The sequence below is a fragment of the Ammospiza nelsoni genome, chromosome 1 (assembly GCF_027579445.1).
Source record: "Ammospiza nelsoni isolate bAmmNel1 chromosome 1, bAmmNel1.pri, whole genome shotgun sequence".
NCBI lineage: Eukaryota > Metazoa > Chordata > Aves > Passeriformes > Passerellidae > Ammospiza > Ammospiza nelsoni.
The window spans coordinates 149972855-149996305 of NC_080633.1; the positions used below are offsets into that span (position 1 = coordinate 149972855).

The 23451-nt window shown below is 37.5% G+C and overlaps 1 protein-coding gene across 2 annotated transcripts in view; it reads right to left on the reverse strand.

The window, feature by feature from the left end:
• The window catches only part of TRAPPC9 (trafficking protein particle complex subunit 9), a 450475-nt gene that overhangs the window by 230671 nt on the left and 196353 nt on the right, over positions 1 to 23451 (reverse strand). For both annotated transcript variants that reach the window (XM_059482105.1, XM_059482097.1), the window contains 2 exons: positions 17583 to 17736; positions 8765 to 8855 (listed from right to left, as the gene is read on the reverse strand). In XM_059482105.1, coding sequence (XP_059338088.1) covers positions 8765 to 8855; positions 17583 to 17736 — 245 coding nt within the window. The remainder of the gene's footprint in view (positions 1 to 8764; positions 8856 to 17582; positions 17737 to 23451) is intronic.

Consider the following 23451-nt stretch of genomic DNA (forward strand, 5'->3'; position numbering starts at 1 on the left):
ACACTATGCAAAATGCAAGGAGTAATAAAAACCAACTCGAGTATCATTTGACAAAAGTCTTTTTGAACAAAGCCATCCTAGAGAATGCATTTGCTCAGCTTCCCGTTTATATTCTGAGATGGAAAAATGTCTCTTCTCCCTCTGTAACTTTTTCTAATGTGTCCACAGGTAATGAGAAATGTTGCTAAAGTGACCCTGAATTTATGCTTAGTAAGGAAATAGACATTATATAAAAAGTCCAAGTTCCCTATTGAGTATACATTATGAAAAAATACACACAATTAAAGCTCAGAAAATATTTTCTGTTTCACTGGCTCCCTTTGTACAATCAAATCAATTAATGATTCAAATCAAACAAATGAAATTAAGTTTTATTATTTAAATTAAATCCATTAAGTTTCTTAATCCAAAGGTCTGGGATAGAAAATCAAAAACAAAAGTAATATCTAGTTCTGACATTGTTTTAATAAAGGGACAACAGGGAGATGCAACAGACTAAGAAAAATCACAAAATGGAGGAAAAAATCTCATATGCTAAAAAATAGACAGCTAGATGTCAAACTTGAGAGAGACTGAAAAGGAGAAAATGAAAGGACATGAAAGAGAGCACTTCAGTCAAAGCATATGTTTCTTCATACAAATCTGTCTGCTCTGATCTCTGTTTGTGCTGCTGAGGTTCTGACAGTTGGAAGCCATTAATTTCAGAATTACAAGGCTTACTGAGCTGGATTTATGGTCTTTGCAGTTGGTAATTCACTTCTGCTTCCTTGATGAAGTAAAGGACTACTCCAGAATGAACAATGAAAATGAAGCTGACTTCCCTCTCCTCAAACATCTGGAGAACTTCTGCTGATGGAAGGTCACACAGGCCTTAACCAATGAGTCAAAATACGAGGTGGGGGAAGAACTTGTGGAAATATTTGGAAAAATTTGCTTTTAGTAGAACAAAATAAGAGGTAAATGTTCAATTTATCTTGATTAAGTACAAACTTCAATCTACAGCAAAGTACATGAGCGCTTCTACTGAGAAGATGTCACAGTCCAGTCAAATAACAAATTTTCCTGCTGAAAAAGGGTTGATCCCAAGCACAGCATGGCCAGTGAGGCAGCTCCTTTCATTTACAGCATTCCTGGCCTTCAGTCCCAAGCATGTTTTTTAATAAAAGCAAAATAAATAAAACCAAAGCTGAGAAGTGTCAGCAGGCAGAGGAGGAAAGCTCAGTGTCAGCCTCTGGACTGAGGACTCCCCTCCTGTTTATTACCCCAAATCTCATGTAAAACCCGACCTACCCAGGCTGTTCAGAGTAGTTCTCCACTACAATTAGCATATTTTCCATTTCTCATTCTCTACACACTTAAATGTACAATTAATTTAATTGTTGAGCCATTAAAATCTTACCCAATTAAAGCATTTTTCTTGCTTCTCTTGTTAATACATACATCTTCTGATCTAATTTCCATTTTTAAGTTGTCCACAAGCTATAACATATTTTTTCTAAATTTTTATTCAAATGGTAGTTTCTATGCTCATTAAAGTAATAGAAATCTATTTCCCTGCAGATTCACTGACATTTTTTCACCAGCTACCTTACAAGACAGCTTTTTTGTCTTTTCAATCTTCTTCTTTACAATTATCTTCACACAGTTCTTTTTCAATGCATAACCCATTGTCATAATTATTACAGAAGCTTTTCATTTTTTAATTTGGATGTTCATTTAATCTATTATTCAATTTACTTCTAACAATACCTAGAAAATGAAGTACCTTGCATAACTGCATGACAATTTATCATCATTATGGTGTTTCTCAATCACCTATTATGGCTTAACTGAAATGTCATAAGGAATAATCCTATAAAGAAGTAAATAAGTCACGGCTGTTCTTTTTTTTTTCCTTTAAAAATATAATGCTTTTATAAATTAAATATTGAACATAGTCTCTCAACACAAAAAAAATGTATTAGGCCTGATCAAGCTTAAATGAGTTAGTTTTCCTTCTTCCACAATGTCCTGCTTATTTTTCTCTTTTTTGTAGCTGATTAAACACCTTTTGGTACTTTCCACCAGTATCTCTACTGGAACATTATTCTAAAGCCCTTAACATTGTGCTGAAAACCATCTATGTTCCCATGCCAAAAGTTGCCCTACTTCAGCAATTTTGCTGCCCTCCTGGTCTTCTGATGGATTCCTGGAGAACAGTCAACTTTTGATTTTGCTAATTAAAAAAACTGCATCTCAGAGACACTGCAACTCAAAGCAAGCAGACTGTAGATCTTCTAAATAGTGAACACAACGCACTCACAAGATTTTCTCAACTTTGAAGAATTGATGAAATTTTATTCAGTGTAATATCTTTATAGCATAAAGCTGCTAAAAGTCTTCATTCCCAGATCACCTCTGAAACTACATTTTCTTGTTCTGGTTTGACTTGAGCTCTTCTGGTAAGAAGTTTCATTAGAGGTTTGGACAAATGTCACCTACACCTTTCCTGACAGCTGAATTACTCTGGTGGCTCAGAGTAACACCCAATTAAATAATTTCCAACCACTTCAGACAGCTGAACTTGTAGCAGATTTCTGTGTTATTTCTTTCAGAACAGATAAACACCTTTTTCGGACTACATTTCATCCATTTCATTAATGGCATTTGGTTTTATAGATTACTGAAATATTGTAGAAATACAGAGGGAGACTTTTGGCCAAGACCTGCAGTGACAAGATGAGGGAATAGGGTTTCAAACTGAAGATGGCAGGTTTAGATTGGACTTAAGCAAACAATTCTTTACAATGAGGGTGGTGAGAGTGTGGAACAGGTTGCCCAGGATATCTGTGGATGATGCTGGACCAGTAATTAGACTTCTCCAGTATTTATTACCCCATTTTCCCTCCCAGTCTTCTCATTGCTTTGTTGGAAGTTCTGGTCCTGAAGCTCCAGGTGTCAGTCCCTTCAGAACTCTGCTATGAAGTAACCACTGGGACTCACACAACCTCTCTCAGGCCATTCCATAAGAGGTTTTGTTGATTTATTTTCACTTCAGGGTGCTCTCTTTATTCTTAGCAACTTTCTTTTGAAATCACTACTGACCTGGTTATATCTGAAACCTTCTCTGTGTGAGTTTTTCTTTTCAGTTTTGAGTAACCAAAGCTTGGGTAGGAATCAGAAACAACAGCTGCTTCAAAACACATCACACAACAGTGTGTTTTGACATGAGAGACCATTATTCCTGTGCCAGATGCCCCAGTTTCATCAAGTTAGTCCATTTTTTCTGAGTACTACCCCAGTCCCTCAACACTTCGCAGGAACTAAAGCATGTTGCTTGCTTGACATTGCCAAAATATCCTCCAAAACAGCCTGCACACAAGCTGCTAAGATATGGAAGTGTTCCCACCTCTCTTGGATCTTAAAAATAAAAATGAAAAACCTGAAGATTTTTCTAAATGGATGAGAAAGGTCGGTTACCTTGCAAAATCCATTTATCACCAGACTGTTTCTCAGTTTTGGTCGTCCTGTGAATCAGACTGTGATTTTCTACCTTACTCTTGAGATTTCCTGGCTAATGCTCTTGGGTTCATCTTTCCAATGATGACAATGGCCAGACTACTGAAATGCTAAAATAGAAATCATTGTAGAATATTTTAGTTTGGTGAACCAACACAGTAACATTCACCTTTTTTTTTCAAGTGCAGGCCCTTATATACCCTGCGGATTTCTTTGCATTTCCAAGCCTGTATCTATATAATATAAATTATCCTGTCTAGGACCTAGGAGGGGTTTGTTTATTAAAAGAGAAAGCAAAACTACTTCCTTACAGCTCCCCATTAAATTCAGTCTTTGAAAACAGCTTCAGAATTTCAAATATGGAGCAGCAACATTGTAGGACTGACCTGGCTAAAACCAGACTCTGAATAATGTTCTTGTGTGCAGAGATCTGGATCATTTTAACTAAGCCCATGGGGACAAGATTGTCCAGGGGACAATCAAAACACAGCTTAGAGGTGCATCATTTACTCACTGGTAAACACTACAAAATATTTTCCTGTGTATTTGGGATGCAGTCATCTCACACTGTTGAAATCCCTTAATCACATGAATTATGGAAAGAGAGATTTAATTATTTTTTAGGGTCAGGCTGAGAACTACAAAATAAAATTGGTGTGCAGCTTCAGTAATTAATGTTAATATCCACAAAACATAAAGCTGTGAAAAGTGATTATGATTTGGTGCTGTCTAAACCATACAGTTAATTATTAAGATAATTTATTTTTAAAGTAATGCTTCCATAAGATGCTTTGTGAAACTTTACCAGACTGAACTTCCAAACAAGCTGTCATGAACCATATGTTCATAAAACATTTCAAAAGACTTTAAAATCAACATCTTCTATTGATTCCAGCTACCTCTAAGGAACAATTTAACACCACCTTCACTTCTGAGTTTTTTGGTTTTCTCTAAGTACAATACTCTTACATGCTGCAGTAGGCACAGAATTTATTGTAGGCCCATAACAAGGAGTGCAGCATTTTCTGCCAATAAGTAAATAATCCAGACTTTGTCTACTGCCCATCCCTTTTCTTATTTATGGCCTGAGCAGCATCCAGCAGCAGTGATTTCAGTTCTCCTGTAATCACATACTAGGAAATAAAATGCACTGCATTGTGCAAAGGCATCCAAGTACACTTAAACACTAAAACTGTACTGAAATTCACATTTTTTTAAATGAAGAAGGGAAGAATAAATGAAATGAACGAATGAAATAAAAGAGTGAATGGAAGCAAAATCTATTTCTGGAGCTTTTCCATGGTGAAGCTTGACAAATGCATGTTTCTTGGAACACTGCTGTTAGTAATATTAGAGTTCATGTATGATCATTGATTCTCGGTTATTCAGTTAGTTGCTATGGAGAAAGAAAAGCATTTGTTTGATATATTAAAACCTCTAGCACTTTTCAGTGTCTACAGTTCTAAATTCCTAAACCAATTTTCTTCAATAAATCTTCCCTCTTATACTCATGAGGGTCATCAGGGAAAGATTCCTATACCTGGTGCTTGAAGGCAGTGAAGGAAGTTAAATTTATTTCACTTTATGCAGGAGAACTCAAAATAAGTTTCTGTTGTGAAAACTGTTTACAGCACTCCAAAGTGTCAGGAGCCTCTTGTTTCAGAGGAACTTCTCACTGAATGCAGGAATATGCCAAGCCCAGCCTGCTCCAGGGTCAATCAGGAGCCAATTTCAAACTCAGTTCAAGTTCAAACTCTATTTCAAGTTCAATGGAATCTGGTGCACACATTTGTACCTAAGATAATTTTGCTATGGAAATCAGCAGAGCACCATCAAAACTGAGAAGTTTTCTCTCCTGGGATTTTGCTTGCTTGCAAAGTCAGAGGCATAAATCAAACAGAGACTGAAAAAGCCCTGCCCAGGCAGCAGCCAGAGATGACTCCATCAGATCATTCCCAGCCCCAGCATGGCTTTTGAGGAGGTTTGGTTCTCCTCATTACACACTGCAGGCTCTGTTTCCTTGATTTGATGGAATTAATGTATTCACCTCAAAACCACATCTATGCCTACATTTGGTTTGGTGCCCAGCTGTAAAAATAAAATATGTCATAAATTTTAGAGAACATTGAAGCTGCTGGTGTTGAGCAAGATGATGCTTTTCAATTACATGTGATTTACTCACCTGCCTCACAGACAACTTCATTTTACTGAGATCTCCTAAATCTTAAAATCAATTCTAACAACACATTAAAAACTCTCACTCCATCCTTTCAAGTATTTTCTTGTCTTATGATTCCTCATGTTTTAAATACTTTTCCCTTCCCCATTCATTAAATTATAAAACAAACTCTTCACTACTTTTTCCCCCTCTCTATGACAAATTTCAAAGGTAACTTCTTACCCTCAGACCAAAATTTCAATGTCACCAACTCTTTGCCTTCTATTTAATGAAAAAAGGACAGGATTGTCAAATTTAAATGAAAAATTATTTCAATATGCTTTCATAATTCCAGAGATGTAATATTAACTCTTACATGAATTAAATATGCCAATTTTAAAAGGAGTGTTGGAGTACAGCTTCTACAAATTTGAATAAGAGCCAGTCATTTTTTTAATCAAAACCATGTTAAATATTCATTCATGTTTCACTGTGAGCACTTATAATAAAGTAAACCCTTCAATGTGACCAACAGTGTAGCAAACTCCTTGAATAATCATAGAATCAATTTTATTACATGAAACTGAGCCAAATTTTTAGCCAATTTATGCAAAGGCTATGTCACAATGATGGCCAGTAGTAAAGAGTTCACATTAAAACACAAGTTATTGCTAAAATACAGAAAAACAAAACTCAAAGCAAAGCCAAGTTGTAAATACAAACAGTGTAATGATTAAAAGAAAAAAAAATCCAGCTGATGCTACAATATTACAGTATTTTAAACTCTTAACATGTTTGCATGCCTGTAAGAATTGAATGGGAAATGTATTCTGGCACTGAAAGAGAATTTAAGTCCAAAAGAGTTTGTGTGACATTGCCTAAGTGCCTGTACAAGGCACACACATCCCCTGGCTGTCCAAACATTTCAACAGCTCCTCATTACTCCCACCCACCAATCAATAATAACAATCTCTTAATTCCTCCTGCATCCCACACATTATTAAGGAAAAAATCCTCCTGTATTGCCATGGTACAGTCTGGAGCAACTGCAGGAGCTGCAGGTAGGGTTACCTGCCTACAGCTCTACCAAAGAATTAACTGCTGAATATTCCAAAATATGGTGAACTAAAAGAAGCTAAAAAGTTTCCATTGATATTAATTTTACATTTTTGCTCTTTTTTTCCAAGTAAAATCAGCCATTTAACCAAAAATGTCCTTTTCAATAATCTCAGCAGTAAACTACAGCTTCCACATGGACAGACTTTATGTGTTATACAAAACAGATAATATTCATTAGCAGTTTGGGACTGGGAAAAATCAAACAAAGAAAGTTAAGTAGACTTCTGCAAAACTGAACTTTCCACTAGGAGATGTAATATAAAAGTGGTAGCAAACCAAGCATTCAGTATCCCATAGGATCTCCCTTTCCCTGCTTTGCTCAGTGTAGAAAATTAACATGTACAACACCATCAGTCAACAGGCTGTGCTTCAAAAGATTTTGCAGCTATGAAGCAGAGAATATCACAGAGTTCTGGCTGAAAACTCAAGTAACTGGGACTCTTTAAGTGAATTAATCAGCAGCATGAGAAATAACTAACCACAGGAGATTTTGTTGTAAATCAGTACTATGTTCATGGTTTTCAACCACTGCATCAAAGATCACTATTCAGGCAGGAATGCCAGGCACAATTCTATGATTCAAAAAGCCTCTTTTCCTAAGAAAACAGTGGAATTTAGCATAAAGATAATTAAAAGGCACAAACCAAGAGGCTTCAAAAAGCCTCTTTTGCTAAGAAAACACTGGAATTTGGCATAAAGAGAATTAAAAGGAGCAAACCAAGGGTGCAGGGAAAGAAGAAAAACACATTTTTCATCCTTAAGCTGATGTCTTATGCACAAGTGCCAAAGGAAGGTTTTCCACCACAGAGCCCAGGTTACAAACCTGCTGATGGTGAAAGCCACTCTGCAGAGCCCAGAAGTGACCACTGAGCTCAGAACACACAAACCACTGACACAAACCACTGGTTTTACTGGTCCAGGGCAATCATGGCCAAATCCCACCAATCATACTAAAAATGTTGCCAAATCTTTGAATCCCCTGAAGAACTGAGGCCAGGTAAGCTTGATTTTAGAGGCAGCTGATTATGGCTAAAGTTGGACATACTTAAAACAAACTACTTTAAACCATTTTTAACTTCTTATTTATGCTCAAAGTGCTCACAGGTTTTAACATATGAGTTGAGGGTGGTCAACACACTTGAAAAAGACCAAAGAATTAAAAGAGTGCACAAATAATGGAGTTTGGGGTAATTTCAATTTTAATAATTAACACAGGCAATAGGGATGGATCATTGCTCCCTAAAGTTGCTCCTCACTAGGTCATCAAAGAATTAAAATATGGATCAGAGAGTTAAATTTGCTTTAAAAGCAAAAGCTTTGGCCACAATTTGCTGATGATCTGGGGACTTTACCTGAAACCTGCAACTCACATGGAAATGTTGGGGATGAAACATCTCATGTTCCAAAGCCTCTGAACAAGCCTTGTTGAGACCCTCAGACAAAAGTTGCATTATTATGACTCTTCAAAATTAAATTAATTCAGTTTTTCATTGTGGGAACATCATTCTAAATGGAAAATTAGGACAAGTAATTCTTCTGTGCTACCCAGAGTAAAAACATTTTCTGCACCTCAAAAGTTAGTAATGCAATTGTCTGGACCATAATAAGAAATATATCACAAGGACATTACCATTCATATGAAAAAAAATCAGAGAAATTACTTTAAAAACACACACTGTAAGAAAAAGGCGAAGTTTAAGTAGCAGCCACCTCTCATACAAGACAACTAGAACTGAAAATTACAGGAAAAAGTGCACAGTCAGGTTTCCTATTTACTACCAACCAACAGTGGTACTTAAAATAAAACAGATATCAATTCTACATTTATCTTCAGCTAACTAAAACACCTAAAGGAAAATAAAATTCCTATCAAAATCTTTGCTATCACAGACTGTCAGTAAATGAAAACATTATCATTCTCATGCTGCTGAAAATTACAAGCCAATAGATTCTCTATAAAAGATCATCAATAAATTTGTCAGCACTCACCCCACTGGAGAGGAGCCAACTGCAGATTCTCCAGGACCAGCTGATTCAGAACCCCCTCCACACTTGCCTCCCCTTCACGCTTCAAGGAAGGGTAAATTGGAATTAAGGAAAATTTTGTTCCAGAGAGGAAAAGGGCATGGGATATGCACAACTTTTATTATTGCAAATCAAAAATTCCATCTACAGATTCATTAATATGGTTTATTAACCCATCAATTGACCGACAGTAAAAGTAGAGCAGTTGATATCTTCTGAAAATTAAAATTTAATTCCACTGAGGATGGTTAAAGCAAAGCTAAAACATACTTGAACCATAATAAAACACGAGGGTAAAAAAGTGTAGGAGCTGCAAAAATGCAAAACCTTTCAGTATGTGGTGCAGGATGAGAATTCAGAAGGATAAATGAGGAACAATCTGAAAACAGAGGTTAAAATTTGATAGGGCAATAGAAAACAGAACAAAATTTAACAGGGCAACAGAAAACAGAACAAATGTCTGCTAGGACAGCCCTGGCTGCAGACTTGGTGCCAGTTCCATGGGATGTTGGACAGTGACAGGGTCATTACTGAGGGCAAACATCACACCAGAACCACGGGCACAGAACCTGCAAGCTTCCCTGCATGAGCTCAGAAACAAGCCCAGACTGAAAAGTGAACAAATTAGGAAATTGTTCTTACTCTAAGGACAGCAGAGCACTGAAATAAACTGTTGTGGACAGAAGAATCTCTTTTAAAAGGGCTTCAAAACAGGTTACACAAGTGCTGAAATAAAAGCATAGACAATACCCCATGTCATGCAAAGCCAGTATCATGCACTTAAACAAATTAATAATATTTTTGTGTGATGAGTCAATCAAGATAACATGTATTTGTAACAGGAAGAGTGCTGGATTTCTTTTTTCTAATTCCCTGACTGCAGAAAGGCACTGGATTCACTGGGCTTGGAAGCACATGCAGATGTCAGCACCATCTTGTATCCAGGCATGTGTCCCACCATAATTAAGGAATAAGCTCCTGGTGAGGTTCATCAAGATTTCAACCAACTACTCCAAAAGTACTGGAACTCTGGTGCTCAAAAACACATCAAAAAATAAAAGAATATCCGAGCTTTTATGAACAGCTTCTCAATGTGATCAGTCCATTTTCTGTAAACCCTGGAGATGGACACACAGCATCTGACTGCTGAAGAACAGATTCACCTGTGGCAGTTAAAAGAAAATTAACAAAAACTGCAGATAACTAATTTCTACCACAGGACACAATCTTGCAGGGTCTCCAGGAGATTTAAAGAAAGATCTTGAAAGCTCAAAACAACACAAATCTAACAGTGATTGAGACTCAAGAGCTCAGAGATGATAGAAGTGGAAAATCAATACCAAGTACAGGATTCCTGCCATTATTTTTTAAAAATATTCTCATTATGTCCTGAAAATGTCATAAATAGCGCCTCATTTTTTTCTCCTAAAAAGCCCACAAATAAAGAATTCACAAATCCCAAAGAGTCTGAAAGCTGTAAACACCATTAAAGAAAAGCATCTATTTGGAAAACTGAAGGCAGCAGAATATCACCTTAGAATAGTGCTGCTGCTGAAAAATGAGACTCAGAACATCAGCACAACTCAATAATTTCCATAAAACACACTAGAGGGTAGAGAATAATTTGAATTACTTCACAGGTACAGCAGATAAATAATTCTGTTATCACATCTTTAATCTAAGGACTGTAAGTGAGAGAAAACACTAATAAAAAGGCAGTATTTAAAAGATGCTTTAAAACAGAGTGGCTGCCATTAACTGTAACATTAAACTAACTTTAATGTAATTTACTTACAACAGACTCACAGTGATGCCTGGAATATCACAAATTTTCACTGTTTAGAGCTTCATGGGAAGCTTAATGTCTCAACTAACACTATAAAATTATAATAAAACAGGTGATTCTCCCTTCTTTATCGTTGGTAAATGCTACCAAAGCAGATCCATGTATTCAGAGGTAGAATATTCCTCCTGGAACATAAAACCACAGGAGGCACATCTGGCGTGCTGTGTCCATTCAGGGCTCCTCAGGACAGCAGAGATGTGGAGCTCCTGGAGCAGGACAAGAAAATGAAAGGACTGGAGCATCTCTCTTGCAGGGAAAGGCTGAGGGAGCTGGGGATGATCAGCCTTAAAAAGAGAAAACTGAGAGGAGATCTCATCCCTGTCAGTGTCTGCAGGGAGGGCTCAGAGCAGGGCCCAGGCTCTGCTCAGTGTGCCCAGCAATGGTACAAGAGGAACGGGCAGGAACTGATCCCAGGAAGTTCCACCTGGACATCAGGAATTATTTCTTCCCTGTGCAGTGACCAGATTGTCCAGAGAGGGTGTGGGGTCTCCCAAACTGGAGATATTCCAGCACTGTCTGGACACAATCCTGTGCCTGTGCTCTGGGATGGCCCTGCTGGAGCAGGGAGGCGGCACCAGGTGACCCCACTGTGGTCCCTTCCAGCCTGAACCATTCTCCAATACTATTGGAAGTTTTCTGGTCACACATTTCAGAAAAGAAGTCAGAAATCAAACTGAATGGTTCTTTGGAAAAGCTAAAAAAAGCTTTAAAAACCCCCAAAAACAAACCCCAAACAAAAAAAATGGGGAGGGCAACAAAAACAACACAAAAATAAAGCAACAAAACCAACAAATAAAAAAACCACCAATACAAAAAAAAAAACCACTAGAAAAACACACAAACTGATTAACAGAGGAAAAAAAATATGTAATAACCCAAAGGCAGTTTAAACTTTCACAGCCCAAATTTTCAGATAAATAAAATTCCACCAAGCTCATTTTTAACACACTGCTTATTGTCATCTAGAGGCAAAATGAATTTTATAGACAAGAAACAGCTCAGTGAGTGTTCTTGTAGATTAATCTGGAGGTTCAGGATTGTATTTGTTTATTTTTCAAACAAATTGATGTATTAGTTTATCTTAGATACATGGCTATGGATTGTAGAACTGATGAGAAATTTCAACTTTCACCGTTCTGTGTGAAAGAAAGATGCAGCATTTAACTGGTTAGGCCATGCACAGATTATTTGACTCATGAAATAAATTTAATTTGTCTAATGAGATCACTGAATGAAGCAGCAGAAAGTAGACTGGTGGCAAAGGAGAGAAAGGTGAGGTTGAGATATAACCAAAGAAGTGGACTTAGAAAGGAATAAACACATAAAGGAATTATGTGTTCACATGGACCTACAGAGGGACCTGGATCATGGAATTCCATCTCAGTGATCTGTCTCCTAACTGTATTGTCAGTTAGGAGACAATACAGGAGACAATCACACAAAATTGCTCATTATAGGACAAATACAAAACTGAAAATTGCAACAAACTCCTTACCTTAGAGACGAAAAGCAACCAAAATATGCAATAAGAAAATATAAAAGGAACAAGAGAGAAAAGCTTAACTCCAGGGTTTGCCTAAGACAAAGCCTTTAGAAGTCAATGAAAGCAAAGGAGTTGAACAGGGTTGCCAAGATACCCTTTTATTCTTAGCTCAAAGGCAAAGCTGATAAAAGGCACAAGTGTAAGATCCAGGATTTAAAATTCATTGAAAAAGACTGCCCAGATAAACACGAGTACAGGCTGCCAAGGTGAAGTCTGACCTTGCAGAATTTATCTACTTAGCCAAATCTCCACACATTTTGCTGAGGTCTCACTGCCATCACAAGCCTGTTCCTCTGTTGGAGCCACATTGCTGACCCAGGCCTCCTTCCCTAAAGTTAAATCTTTGTTATTAACATCACAGGATTTAAAAAGTTGACTTCCAGCTTCCAGCACAACAGCTCACATTTAACAGCTCAAGATATTTTCATCTGCACAATCAAATCAGCCCCAGTGGGGGCCTCAGAGCGAACAAACACACAACCACCAGATGCTGTTTAAAAAAAAACCAAACCAAAACAAACCTAAAAACCTAATTTTTCACAGTTGATACCCTTATTTCACATTTCTGTGGCAACAGATTGAATATGATATAAACTGTTTCATACCAAAAACCTAAATGACATTCAAATGAAGCAGTTATTTCCCCAGGGAAAACTTTGGTCTTTTACACTCTCTGCATTGCCTCATGTGTAGCTGGGTACTCACAATTGGAACACAGTCTGTTACCTAAAACCTACTGCTTAAAACGACAATTGGTTTTAAAATATGGCTCCTATCTGGAAGTTACTCATGTTTTTTCTCCCTACAGCACTCCATATCTTGCATCCTAAAAGAAATTATTTTCAATACATACGTCCTTTGCAAATAAATGCAGGTGGGAGAATGCACATTATCATAAAAAATAGCAAATGTTCACAAATAAGAATTATGCTAATTAAAAATAAATCTGCATGAATGGCACATTTTACGGACAGCAGTTGCCTTATTCATATTTTAAGCTTTCTGCTTGATTATTATTGTGGAATTTTAATATTAGAACTAATTATAAGCAGTTATTTAGAGTCTTAAATAATAGTTATTTTTGCAAACAATAAGAAGCAGCATAGAAATTTAAAGAAACCTTTACTGATGCACAGAAGTTCCACAAGATGTAATACTCTCATAGCTGATGATTCATATTTATGATCAAGATAAAGTCATCAAAAGTGGAATAGACACAGAAAAGTGAATTTCAATAAGAGTTATCAGTAATTTGCTGTGAAGCAAATGAGATGACTCAAGGTTCTGTCAGATAGATAATAATTTCAAAATCCTGATTGGCTGCTTCCATGATGAAATACAAAAACATTCATAATTTTAATGTATTTGGAAAAGATGGCAGTGTTCACAAACCTAACAAATGAGTGGAATTTATGAAGATCATTGAGATGAAATGCTGAAAAGTTCCAAGTATCACTCTAGAAGAAATCAACAAATCTATAAATGAAAGTTGGGAATAATAATCCAGTCAGTTATGCTGGACCACATGCAAAAAAAAAAAATCAATCCAACAATAGAAATAAAGAATAGTTCTCGGAGAAAAGATCACCTCTGAAACCTGGAAGGTCCAATTTTGTTCTGTGAGAAATCTCACCTGCAGTATTGCCTCCAGCTTTGGATCCCACATATTGAGAAAAATAGACCTGCAGTGCAGGACAAAATCAGCAATATGACTGAAAGAAAATGTGCTTTGAAAGAAATTTTGGCAATTAGGTTTAAATATGGGAAACAAACTGAGGAATGGGCACAAAATACAATTCCAAAAATGTAAGGGAACATTGCAAATAGGACAGACTTCCTATACAACACAGAAATTAAGGCTGAAGTAATAAAAAAAAAAGTCTAACTATTACAAAAGTTAAATATGGAACATGATATTTAAGGTGGTACTGGAAGTCTGTCTCACTTTTTGAAAGGATGTTAGGGCCAGGTTTAGAATATTTTCAAGAAAATAACCCCAAAATGTTATAGTCTCATTTCACTGAAATAGCAATTCCTTCACAGTACATTAGAAAATTTCTCTGGCTGCAATCAAACCTGGGGATAGCAGAAGATGGATGAAGCAAAGAGTTTGGTTTTCAGAAGTCATTCTCTGACCCAGCCCTCTGCCCAGCTGCACAAATCACAGAATAATTTATATTGAAAGGCAATTCCAGTCACTGTCCAGCCCTGTGCTCAAAGCATGGAAAATACTGAAATTGCACCAGGCTGTTCAGGGCATTGTCCAGAATTTTTTAACATCTTCAAAGACAGCAATTTACAGCACTTTTGGACAAGCTGTTCCAGTATGAACAATGAGTAGCCTCATTGTGAAAAGGAATTTTCCTACTGCCTAACTGGAATTTAGCAGTCTCCTCATGACACACCTTGCTCCAAGGGTCAGGTGAACTTTGTTGATTGCTGTAACTCCCAGGCTTTGAGGAGGTTTCTCCTGGAGGCCCAGAAATTTCACTGGGAACAGATCCAGCATCCATTCCAATCCTGCCTTCCCCCCAAATTCTCCTCTGCTCAAGTCCAGAGTCGTTATCCTGCCCTGTGCCTTCCTCACTTCCCTCAGGATATTGAGCTCCATCATCCCAGGACAGCTGCAGCCAAACTTCAAACACTCCAGCTGGATCATTTGTGCTGGGAGCAGATCTCACACACAGCATCTACCAAATCAAACCATCCAACACCTGTACACAAAAACTGCCCTGAAAGTATTTCAGAAATAAGCTCCCCTGCAACTGGAAGACTTCTTCCAGTCCTTAAAGAAAAGTTCATCCAGCTTTGCTTCTTGTTTGGGTGGTCTGTAATAAATACACAGCACTTCACTCTGTTGGACAACTCTGTGCTTGGTGAAAAAGCTTTCAATTGTCTCATCCCTCCTTTCCTAATAATTCCCTGTGCACACTCTAATTTCTCTTTCACATGCTTTTGCAATGGTATAAGCATCTACCATGGGCCTTGGGTCACACCTCAGGGCAGATTCTGTGACATTAACTCACCCCAGCCCATCCCCTTCCCATGCCATGCACACAGTCAGGACAGAAAAGTTATCTGGGGAGCTCTGAGTTATTTGAGCAGTTGTTATCTGATCAGAAAAGTTATCTGGGGAGCTCTAAGTAGTTCAGAGATGATGGATAACAAAGGGATCACTTGGTATTACCATTCAAGAGACCTGCAAAAATGCCTCCTCCAGTAGGAAATATCAGTAATTCTGCCCCTTTGTCATTTCGCAAATACTCTTCCTCTCTTGGCTGCACTGAGGCTGACTCCTGAAGAAAAACAAGGCTAAAGCAACTGAACTATCCATCCATTTCTCTGCCTGTCTGTCCATCAGTATAAACTCTCCTGACCTGTGTTCCAATTACTCTGATGGGAGAAAAATACCTCAGAAACCAAGTTTCTTACACTTAGCAGAATGGAGTAGAATATTTTTTTTTTTTATTGACTGGTTCACATCTAAATATTGCTGCAAGAAATAAAAGGATGAAGCTAGAGATGTTCAGGTAGAACATAAGGAAGAATTTCTTTATGGAAAGGGTTGTCGAGCATTGGAGGGACTGCCCAAGGAGGTGGTGGGGTCACCATCCCTGGAGGTGCTGAAGAAAGGACTCAGTGCTGTGGTTTAGTTGGTGGTATTTGGTTCAAGTCTGGACTTGATGATTTTGGAGGTATTTTGAGGTCTTTTCCAACATTAATGAATCAACAATGCTATGGGAAAGACTAACTCTAGCTAGGACATGACAACTGGAAAATAATGTACACATTTCTTTGAGGATTTTCAAGCACATGGGAAACTTGTTGCCTTTCATTAATTAGATTAGTTTTAGTTCCTGGAACAGATAGAAAAATCATAACAAGTATTAAAAATACAGAAACTAATGGTTGCACTGAATTTAACACACAGAACCCACACTGGTGTCTAAGGTACTGACCAAAACTGGGATCAAAACTGGGGTTAAATCCAGAGCACAGAATGGATGTAAACAGTGTCACCCAGCAACTGGAATGAGTGAGGATGAATTTTTACACCTTGACAAAATGATTACTACTGTGGACTCAATTCCAGTGTAAGAATTCATCTGTGCTATCACAGAATATTTATATCTTCCCAACACAGACATTTTCTAAGTGAGTTCTGGTTAAAAATTGACATTTTTTGCATAAAAGGAGCTCTCTGAAATGTTGTTTGGGGAGTCTGGACTGAACCAGGCATTAGGAATCTCATTTATGTCTCAAACCTTGCCTTTGACAAATCCTGATCTGATTTAATCATCACAGGATGGTTAAGGTTGGAAGGGACCACTGGAGGTCACCTTGCCCACCCCCTGCTCAAGCAGGGTCCCCAGAGCAAAGGTCTTGAAAATCTCCAGGGAAGGAGAATCCAGAGCCTCTCTGGGCAATCTGTGCCAGTGCTCAGCCACCCTCACAGTACAGAAGCTCTTCCTCACAATAATTAGTAATGAAACATCATTTCAGATCACTGGATTAAAGTATAATTAAAATTACAAACAGATCAAGCATGATTTGATTGCCATTCTTCTCTCATCTTCTGCCACCCCCTATCATGTGAATTCGAGGATGATCTGAGTGAAAAATATAAATCTCCAGGGAAGTGCTGAGTACCATCACATGGCTTGAGGGACTGTTTACTGTACAGAATGTTTCCTGAAGAAAATCATGAGAAAGTGTATTTTTGACAAGCCAAGCACAAGATTTTTTTTATAGAAATCACGAAATTTATAGCAACACCATTGGTTTATTTTAACTCTGAATGCTATTTCTTATTAATAATCATAAGGCGATATTTTACTGCATTTAGAATTATTGTGGGGAATTCATGCTTAGAATGACTAAGTCATCACACAAGTCCTGTCTAAGCCTTAAAAAGCTACCTAAGATTAGATACATTACTAAATCTATAGAGAGGACTTGGAAATAAATTATTCTAATATGTTCTAATTTACCCAAATTTAATTAAATCTATGCAAACTCTCTAAATCCAGCTTCATTAATTTCTTCATGATTCAGTTACTCGGTGTGGGGGAGAACAGAGAAATTTGACCCCATGAATCTACTACTCAGCAATCCTAACTACACTTCTTCAGTTCCCTAAAAGCTGGGAAAAACACACAGGATTTATGACATGCCCAGTGACTCAGAAAAAGCCATTATAGGATGACCCAAGCTCTGCCTAAATAATATACAGCACAATTAACCTTAAACAGTCTATAATTATGATAAGCTTCACAGTTCTAATTACTTTTCTTTTCAGTAACACTGCCACGAAGTGAGTGGAATTATAAAATAAAATGTATCAGAGGGCATCTATTTATATACTTTTAAAGCAAGTATTTATGAAAGGATATAATTTTCCAGCAAATATCCAGCTTGCTGTTAATCTCCAGGCCTCTTGCTTGTTGCCTTTCTTCTTCCAGCTGCTTTGCATTCACCGACTGCGCCCCATCAGTTGGGGATTCTGGGAAGCTCTCAAAATTGAACTTGTCCACTTGGATAGCCATGCTGTAGCAAAGGAAAAGAAAGAAAAAAGCCAACAACATCATTCTTGCTGATATTAGTTCTGGAGAAACTGCAGACCACTGAACACAGGCACTACAATATCAATACACTGGTTCCAGTGGCAGCCAGTCTGTTATTAATGACATAGAAACCATTTCGTTTATGCTACTGAAAACGGAAGTCTAAGCCTGTGATGGTAAAAATGTTTTACAAATCATCAATCAACATCTCAATGACTTTGTGAGAGGTGCACAAGACATTTATTTTGCAGTTGCAAGCAGATGACCTCATTGTGGTTCTGCAGAGGTTCACCTGCCCCCACTCTTGTAGGTGAAATCTCCTGGTGTGCTCAAGACTTGCTGAAAAAAACAAGACTCGGCCAAAAGCTGAAGAATATTCTATTTAAAGTTGTTTTTTTAATACCAACCCATACAAAATGGAAACAAAACATTATGTATCAAAGAGTCTCCTGAAGTGAATTGTAACACATTGGAGAGCCCATTGGTTTCACAAGGCACATTCCCCACTTTTCCTGGCAAAACTCAGGAAGGAAAAACAAAATATAACAGAAGCAGGGCCTTAATGTGGCCCTTGGACACTTCTCTCCTGCCTTGTGCATCTTCACGAATTACAGACCATATTAATTTCCATATCACAGTAAAATTCATTGGTAGCAAATGGTTAAATAATTGCTTTATTAAATGTACGGTAAGGCAGAAAAGGTAATCAAATTAAATATAGTACACTATAATGCATACTAAATATTGATATGTTAAATTAGAATCACTAATCTAATAGAAAAGGGAATTTAGACCAGCTCACATCACATGAAATGTGGTTATGGAAGATCTAATATACTGTGCTGCCAAAACAGCTTTAATTTCCTGAATTGTCTGAAATAGAAAAATAATTAGGGAAGAATTAAAATATATTGCTCTTGAGATGACTTTGCACTTAAGGAGACCAAGCAACAGCTTTGAAAACCATTCAGGATGAAATGCAACTGCAAACTGAGAAGCTGGGAAGGGCATTTCACAAAACACAGGATTACTATTATCCATTTATCTATTTCTCCATATAAAGAGAAAAGCATACTCCATGAATTTTGCCAAAAGGAAAACACCAGCAACAAATGTCAAGAAGAAAGAGCTTTGAAATCTCTCCAGAGCAGAAAATATTTTCTATAATTCTCACTAATTCTGAAGAATTTTGACCCCAAAAGAAACTGGGTGAAAACAGATGGCAATTAAAAGGCACTATCTAGAGCATGTGAAGTTTGCAGTGGGAAGGTGAATTCAAATAAGCTTTATCAACACTGAGCAAAAACTGAAATCTCAGGAGAAGCTTCTGAAGTTTCCCCTTTCCATTCTACTGGAAGGTATCCATGCCCATGGAAGAGGGGTGGAACTAAATGTCCTTTAAGGCCCCTTCCAACACAAAGCATTCCATGATTTTATGACAGAAGAAGTTCAAATACAGCATTCAGGCAAAGGTTTCTATAAGCTCCCACTTGTGCAGCCTGCATCTTTGCTGATCCTCACATCCCAAAGGCAGAGGATTTAATCTGCTCCTCTCTAAGGGGGGTTTTGTTTTGGCTATTTTTAATGCAGCAAGAGATCATTAGAAGTTCTTCATTTGCATGCAGAACCCATCAAGTGCTGGGCATATTCAAAAGCTAAAGATGAGTTATAAAAGTGGATCACAGTAACTGCCAGAATCAAGCCAGAAATAAAGACTATAATGAGAAACACCCAGATACCATCTGAAGAATGGATTCTGAAAAAAAATTACCAGGCCTGAAACTATGACTAACAACATCAATTCTTACTGGCATTGAGGTATGATTTGATTCTGCAATGGCAGGATGGATTTCCTGGATTTTGCACAGGCAATGCACAGGGACAACACAACTGGAATATTTTGAATTTCAGTCTTTGTTTCCAAGATCACCCCACCCCTTTGTGGTACATGAGCAGATGCAAACCAGTACTTGATTTCTATGATATACACAGTAATGCTGATAGTCTCACAGAAATATAGATTCCTCTAGCCATATTTTAACAAATTACCTTTGCTTCTGGACAGTCAGGAGTATTTAGAATCCATCTCTGAAGGGACCAGGAAAACAGCTCCCGTCTAATTAATGTTAAACTTTTCTAAGTGATTGCTATCTGAGAAATATATTCCTGCCTAACAATATTTAATATACAACTATGCTGCAAATATGCAGCATTCAGATTGCATCCCTCTGTTGAAGGATCATTGCTGGCATTATGGTCAGTATAGTGATTTTTGTCTGGAAATTAAATATGCATGTAAGCACTTTGTACCCCAACAGCCTCCAATAAATCCACATCAGCTTTAGGAACACAGCCTAGACTGCTCTTAACTCTCCATTGTGCATTTCTGCTGGAAGTAACTTTTATTAAGCTCTGAGTTGTGGAAAACTTTAGTGAACAGGGCTCTCAGTACTCAGAGGTTCTACTAAGTTTTCAAATCTTCTAACTATGTTTTTATTTATAATGTTTATACTGTATTTAGCACAGTAGCGCCTCATGTCACATGAGAAGCTACAGAAACACCCCCAGCGACACACTTGCCAGCTAGAAAGTGAAGAGTCTGAGTAAAAGAGAATTACAGAGAGAAAAATATCCCACAAAACAGTACTATGAACACAGCCCTAGGTAGGATATATGAAAGCAATAAAGAGTGATAAAATAAAATGTTTCAAGACTATAATTCCTCTCAAAGCAAAGCACAACAGAATAAAATCCTTGCTCTTTTTTCTTAAAGGTATCTGCTTTTTATCATGTGTATTCTGCTTCCTCTAGTGCTAAACATATTCATTTTAAGTTTTGTTTCTGCATTTTTTATCTGTAATGTTGCTTCAGTATTTTTTCCTCAGCCTATGGAACATGGGAAAGCTTTGCACAAGAATCAAAACAAAATATAAATACCATAACCTAAATCAGTCATTCATCCTGAAAAATGTACCCCTACTCAAACCCAGCTTCTTCACTTTCTTTTTAAATACAAAGATTTCTCCCATCTCAAGAGATGCATTTCTCCAGGGAGGTGTTAACAAGTGGACAAACAATTCCCAGAGCCAGCTGATGGAATGAGAAAATGGACAACAGGACAATGAATTACAACCACCAGCTGAAAAAAGGATCTTTTTCAGCTTTTAAGTGATCTCCAGAGATCACATGGACCTCACCCTGAGGAAGGAGAGGGCAGTGAAAGGCAGATTTTTGAACATCACCAACTTTGTCACTGGGCTGAGCATCAGAATAATGAAACTGAAATGTGTTCTAGCCAAAGAAATAATTCTCTGCTGTCTTCTGCAGTTACTTTGTGACTTGTTTCCTGTCAAGACTTCCCTGCACCTCTCCCCAAATTTGTCCTTGCTTGTTGTGATATACAAGAATCTATGGATCTAAAAAGAAAAAGGTAAAAATAGACAATTCAGTCTGAAACAGGCATTCAATTTGTTGCAAACAGCCAGGATAATGACAGCTCACATTGTGCAAGGGCACCTGTTCCTTTCCCTTCACAGTAATTACATATCAGGGAAAACAGAGAATATCTTACAACTCAGAAGTTCAGAAATAAACTTGTTCCAGGAAAATGGACTAGAATTCCATTTTAACTTCTTTGCCTCATGGGGAGCTATCCAAATTTCCTACTAGATGAGTTTTCAATAAATGATGAGATATTTGTATAAAAACACTGCATTATGCAAAAAAAGAAAAAAAAATAAATACCCAATCCTGCAAATGCAAAACAGGTTTTGTTTCTCTCTGGCCAAACTTGTCTGAGCAGGAGGAGGAATAGAGCAACAACAGTTTTCATGAATAATGAAACAACCATGTTTTGAAACTACTGGGTTTTGTCACGAAAGCAGCCCAAGCCTTTGTGACAGCTCCTCAGACAACTGAGCATCGATACAGGGATGCAAATTATTCAAATAGAAATGAAAAGGATGGAGAGGAGAAGGTCAGCTCATTGGCAATGCTGATGATGTGTCTGCACGGTCTCATCTCACGTCACCTGTCAGGATGGCTTACAGGGAAACAAGTGACAAACCTCCTGATGGCACAGCCAACATCTCAGTGACAGTCACCTAAAGTCCCATTAAAGTCACAGTGCAGAGCTGCTAAAGGCACTGGACAGCTCATTTCACCTCTTCTCAGAAAAAGAGCTGCAACTTTACTGGAAATCTTATCCTTCCCTGACAACCAAACACTCAGCAGAAAGGATTTGCAGGGAGAAAAACAAATTCCTGCAAATGACATCAGGACTGTTCCCGAGCCAGTGCCTTCCAAATCCCCTTTCCCAAAGCAGTGCCACCTAAAACCAAGCAGCACTGACAGCTTCACAGAAATGGCAACTGGAAATAAAAAATCATAGGTGAAAAACTGAGTATGGAGCATCACTGCAAACTCCTCCCATCCACCAGTGATGCACCTCAGTGATGCACCCTGTCCTCCTCTGAATCTACAAAGTGAAATTAATTATGGGATACTCTCCAAATAAAACGAGGTTAAGAACAGGCATGGTATAAAAAGAAAAGCAGCAATCTGGTCAACATAAGTAGATTTCATCTTTCATTATGTAAATAAAACACTGCTGCTTAGCTTGGGAGAATAGAATATAGAGATAGTCCTTATTTAATTATCCTTAGGAAAAAACAATATAACAGGAACCCAAAAACTCTTCCTCATGGCTAACTACCTATTTAAATACTATCATCCACCGAGGAGTTTGCAAGCTGCTTCCAAAATGAAGCTGACAGGAGGCAGTTGGAGACTTTATTCAATATTATGTTTCCTGTTCATCCTCCTTTCTTACATAAAGTAGACAGTAGGGACTCTATGCCAGACCATGTTACTGCCACTTATGCAGAATGCTTATGTGCATGAAGAGTGCCTGTACACTCAATGATTTTAAATTTCAGGAAAACTTGAAGTTGTGACCATGTTCACAGAGGTTCTTGGATGAGGCAAGAGACGAGAATGTTCACTCTATGTTCAGAAGGCTTGATTTATTATTTTATTATATATATATATATATATATATATATTACATAACTATACTAAAAAGAAATAGAAGGAAAAGTTTCCTCAGCTGGCTAGCTAAAAATAGAAAAGAAAGAATAACAAAGATCTGTGGCTCAGACAGAGAGTCCAAGCTAACTGGTCTGTGGTTGGCCATTAATTGTAAACATTCAAGATAGCCCAATCAAAAATCCACTTGATGCATTCCACAGCAGCAGATAACCATTGTTTACATTCTGTTTCTGAGGCCTCAGCTCCTCAGAAGGAGAAAAAATCTTAAGAAAAGATTTTCACAAAAATATGTCTGTGACATGAAGCGATGATGATAGTCTTGTTCTCACATTCAAGAGGGAAAAAAAAAATGCATAATCCAAGTTTCCTTTTAAAATTGTGCCTGATTCTTTCATTGTGTAATCTTACTTGTAGTGTATAACCTCATGTTTCAGGTGCACATAGTTCCACCCTAAATACAAGTCCTGCAGTTGATACCAAAGTGGATGTGATGCCCCAGTACAGAATAATTTACAGGCAAAGAGGGACCTCAAGAATCAAATTTCTTGTGAGGTGAACACATATGTATCATTGGTTGGAAATAATAATGTAAAGTAATGCAAATTAACATATTCCTTGTATTTGTGTTAATCTGTTATCACTTCACAGA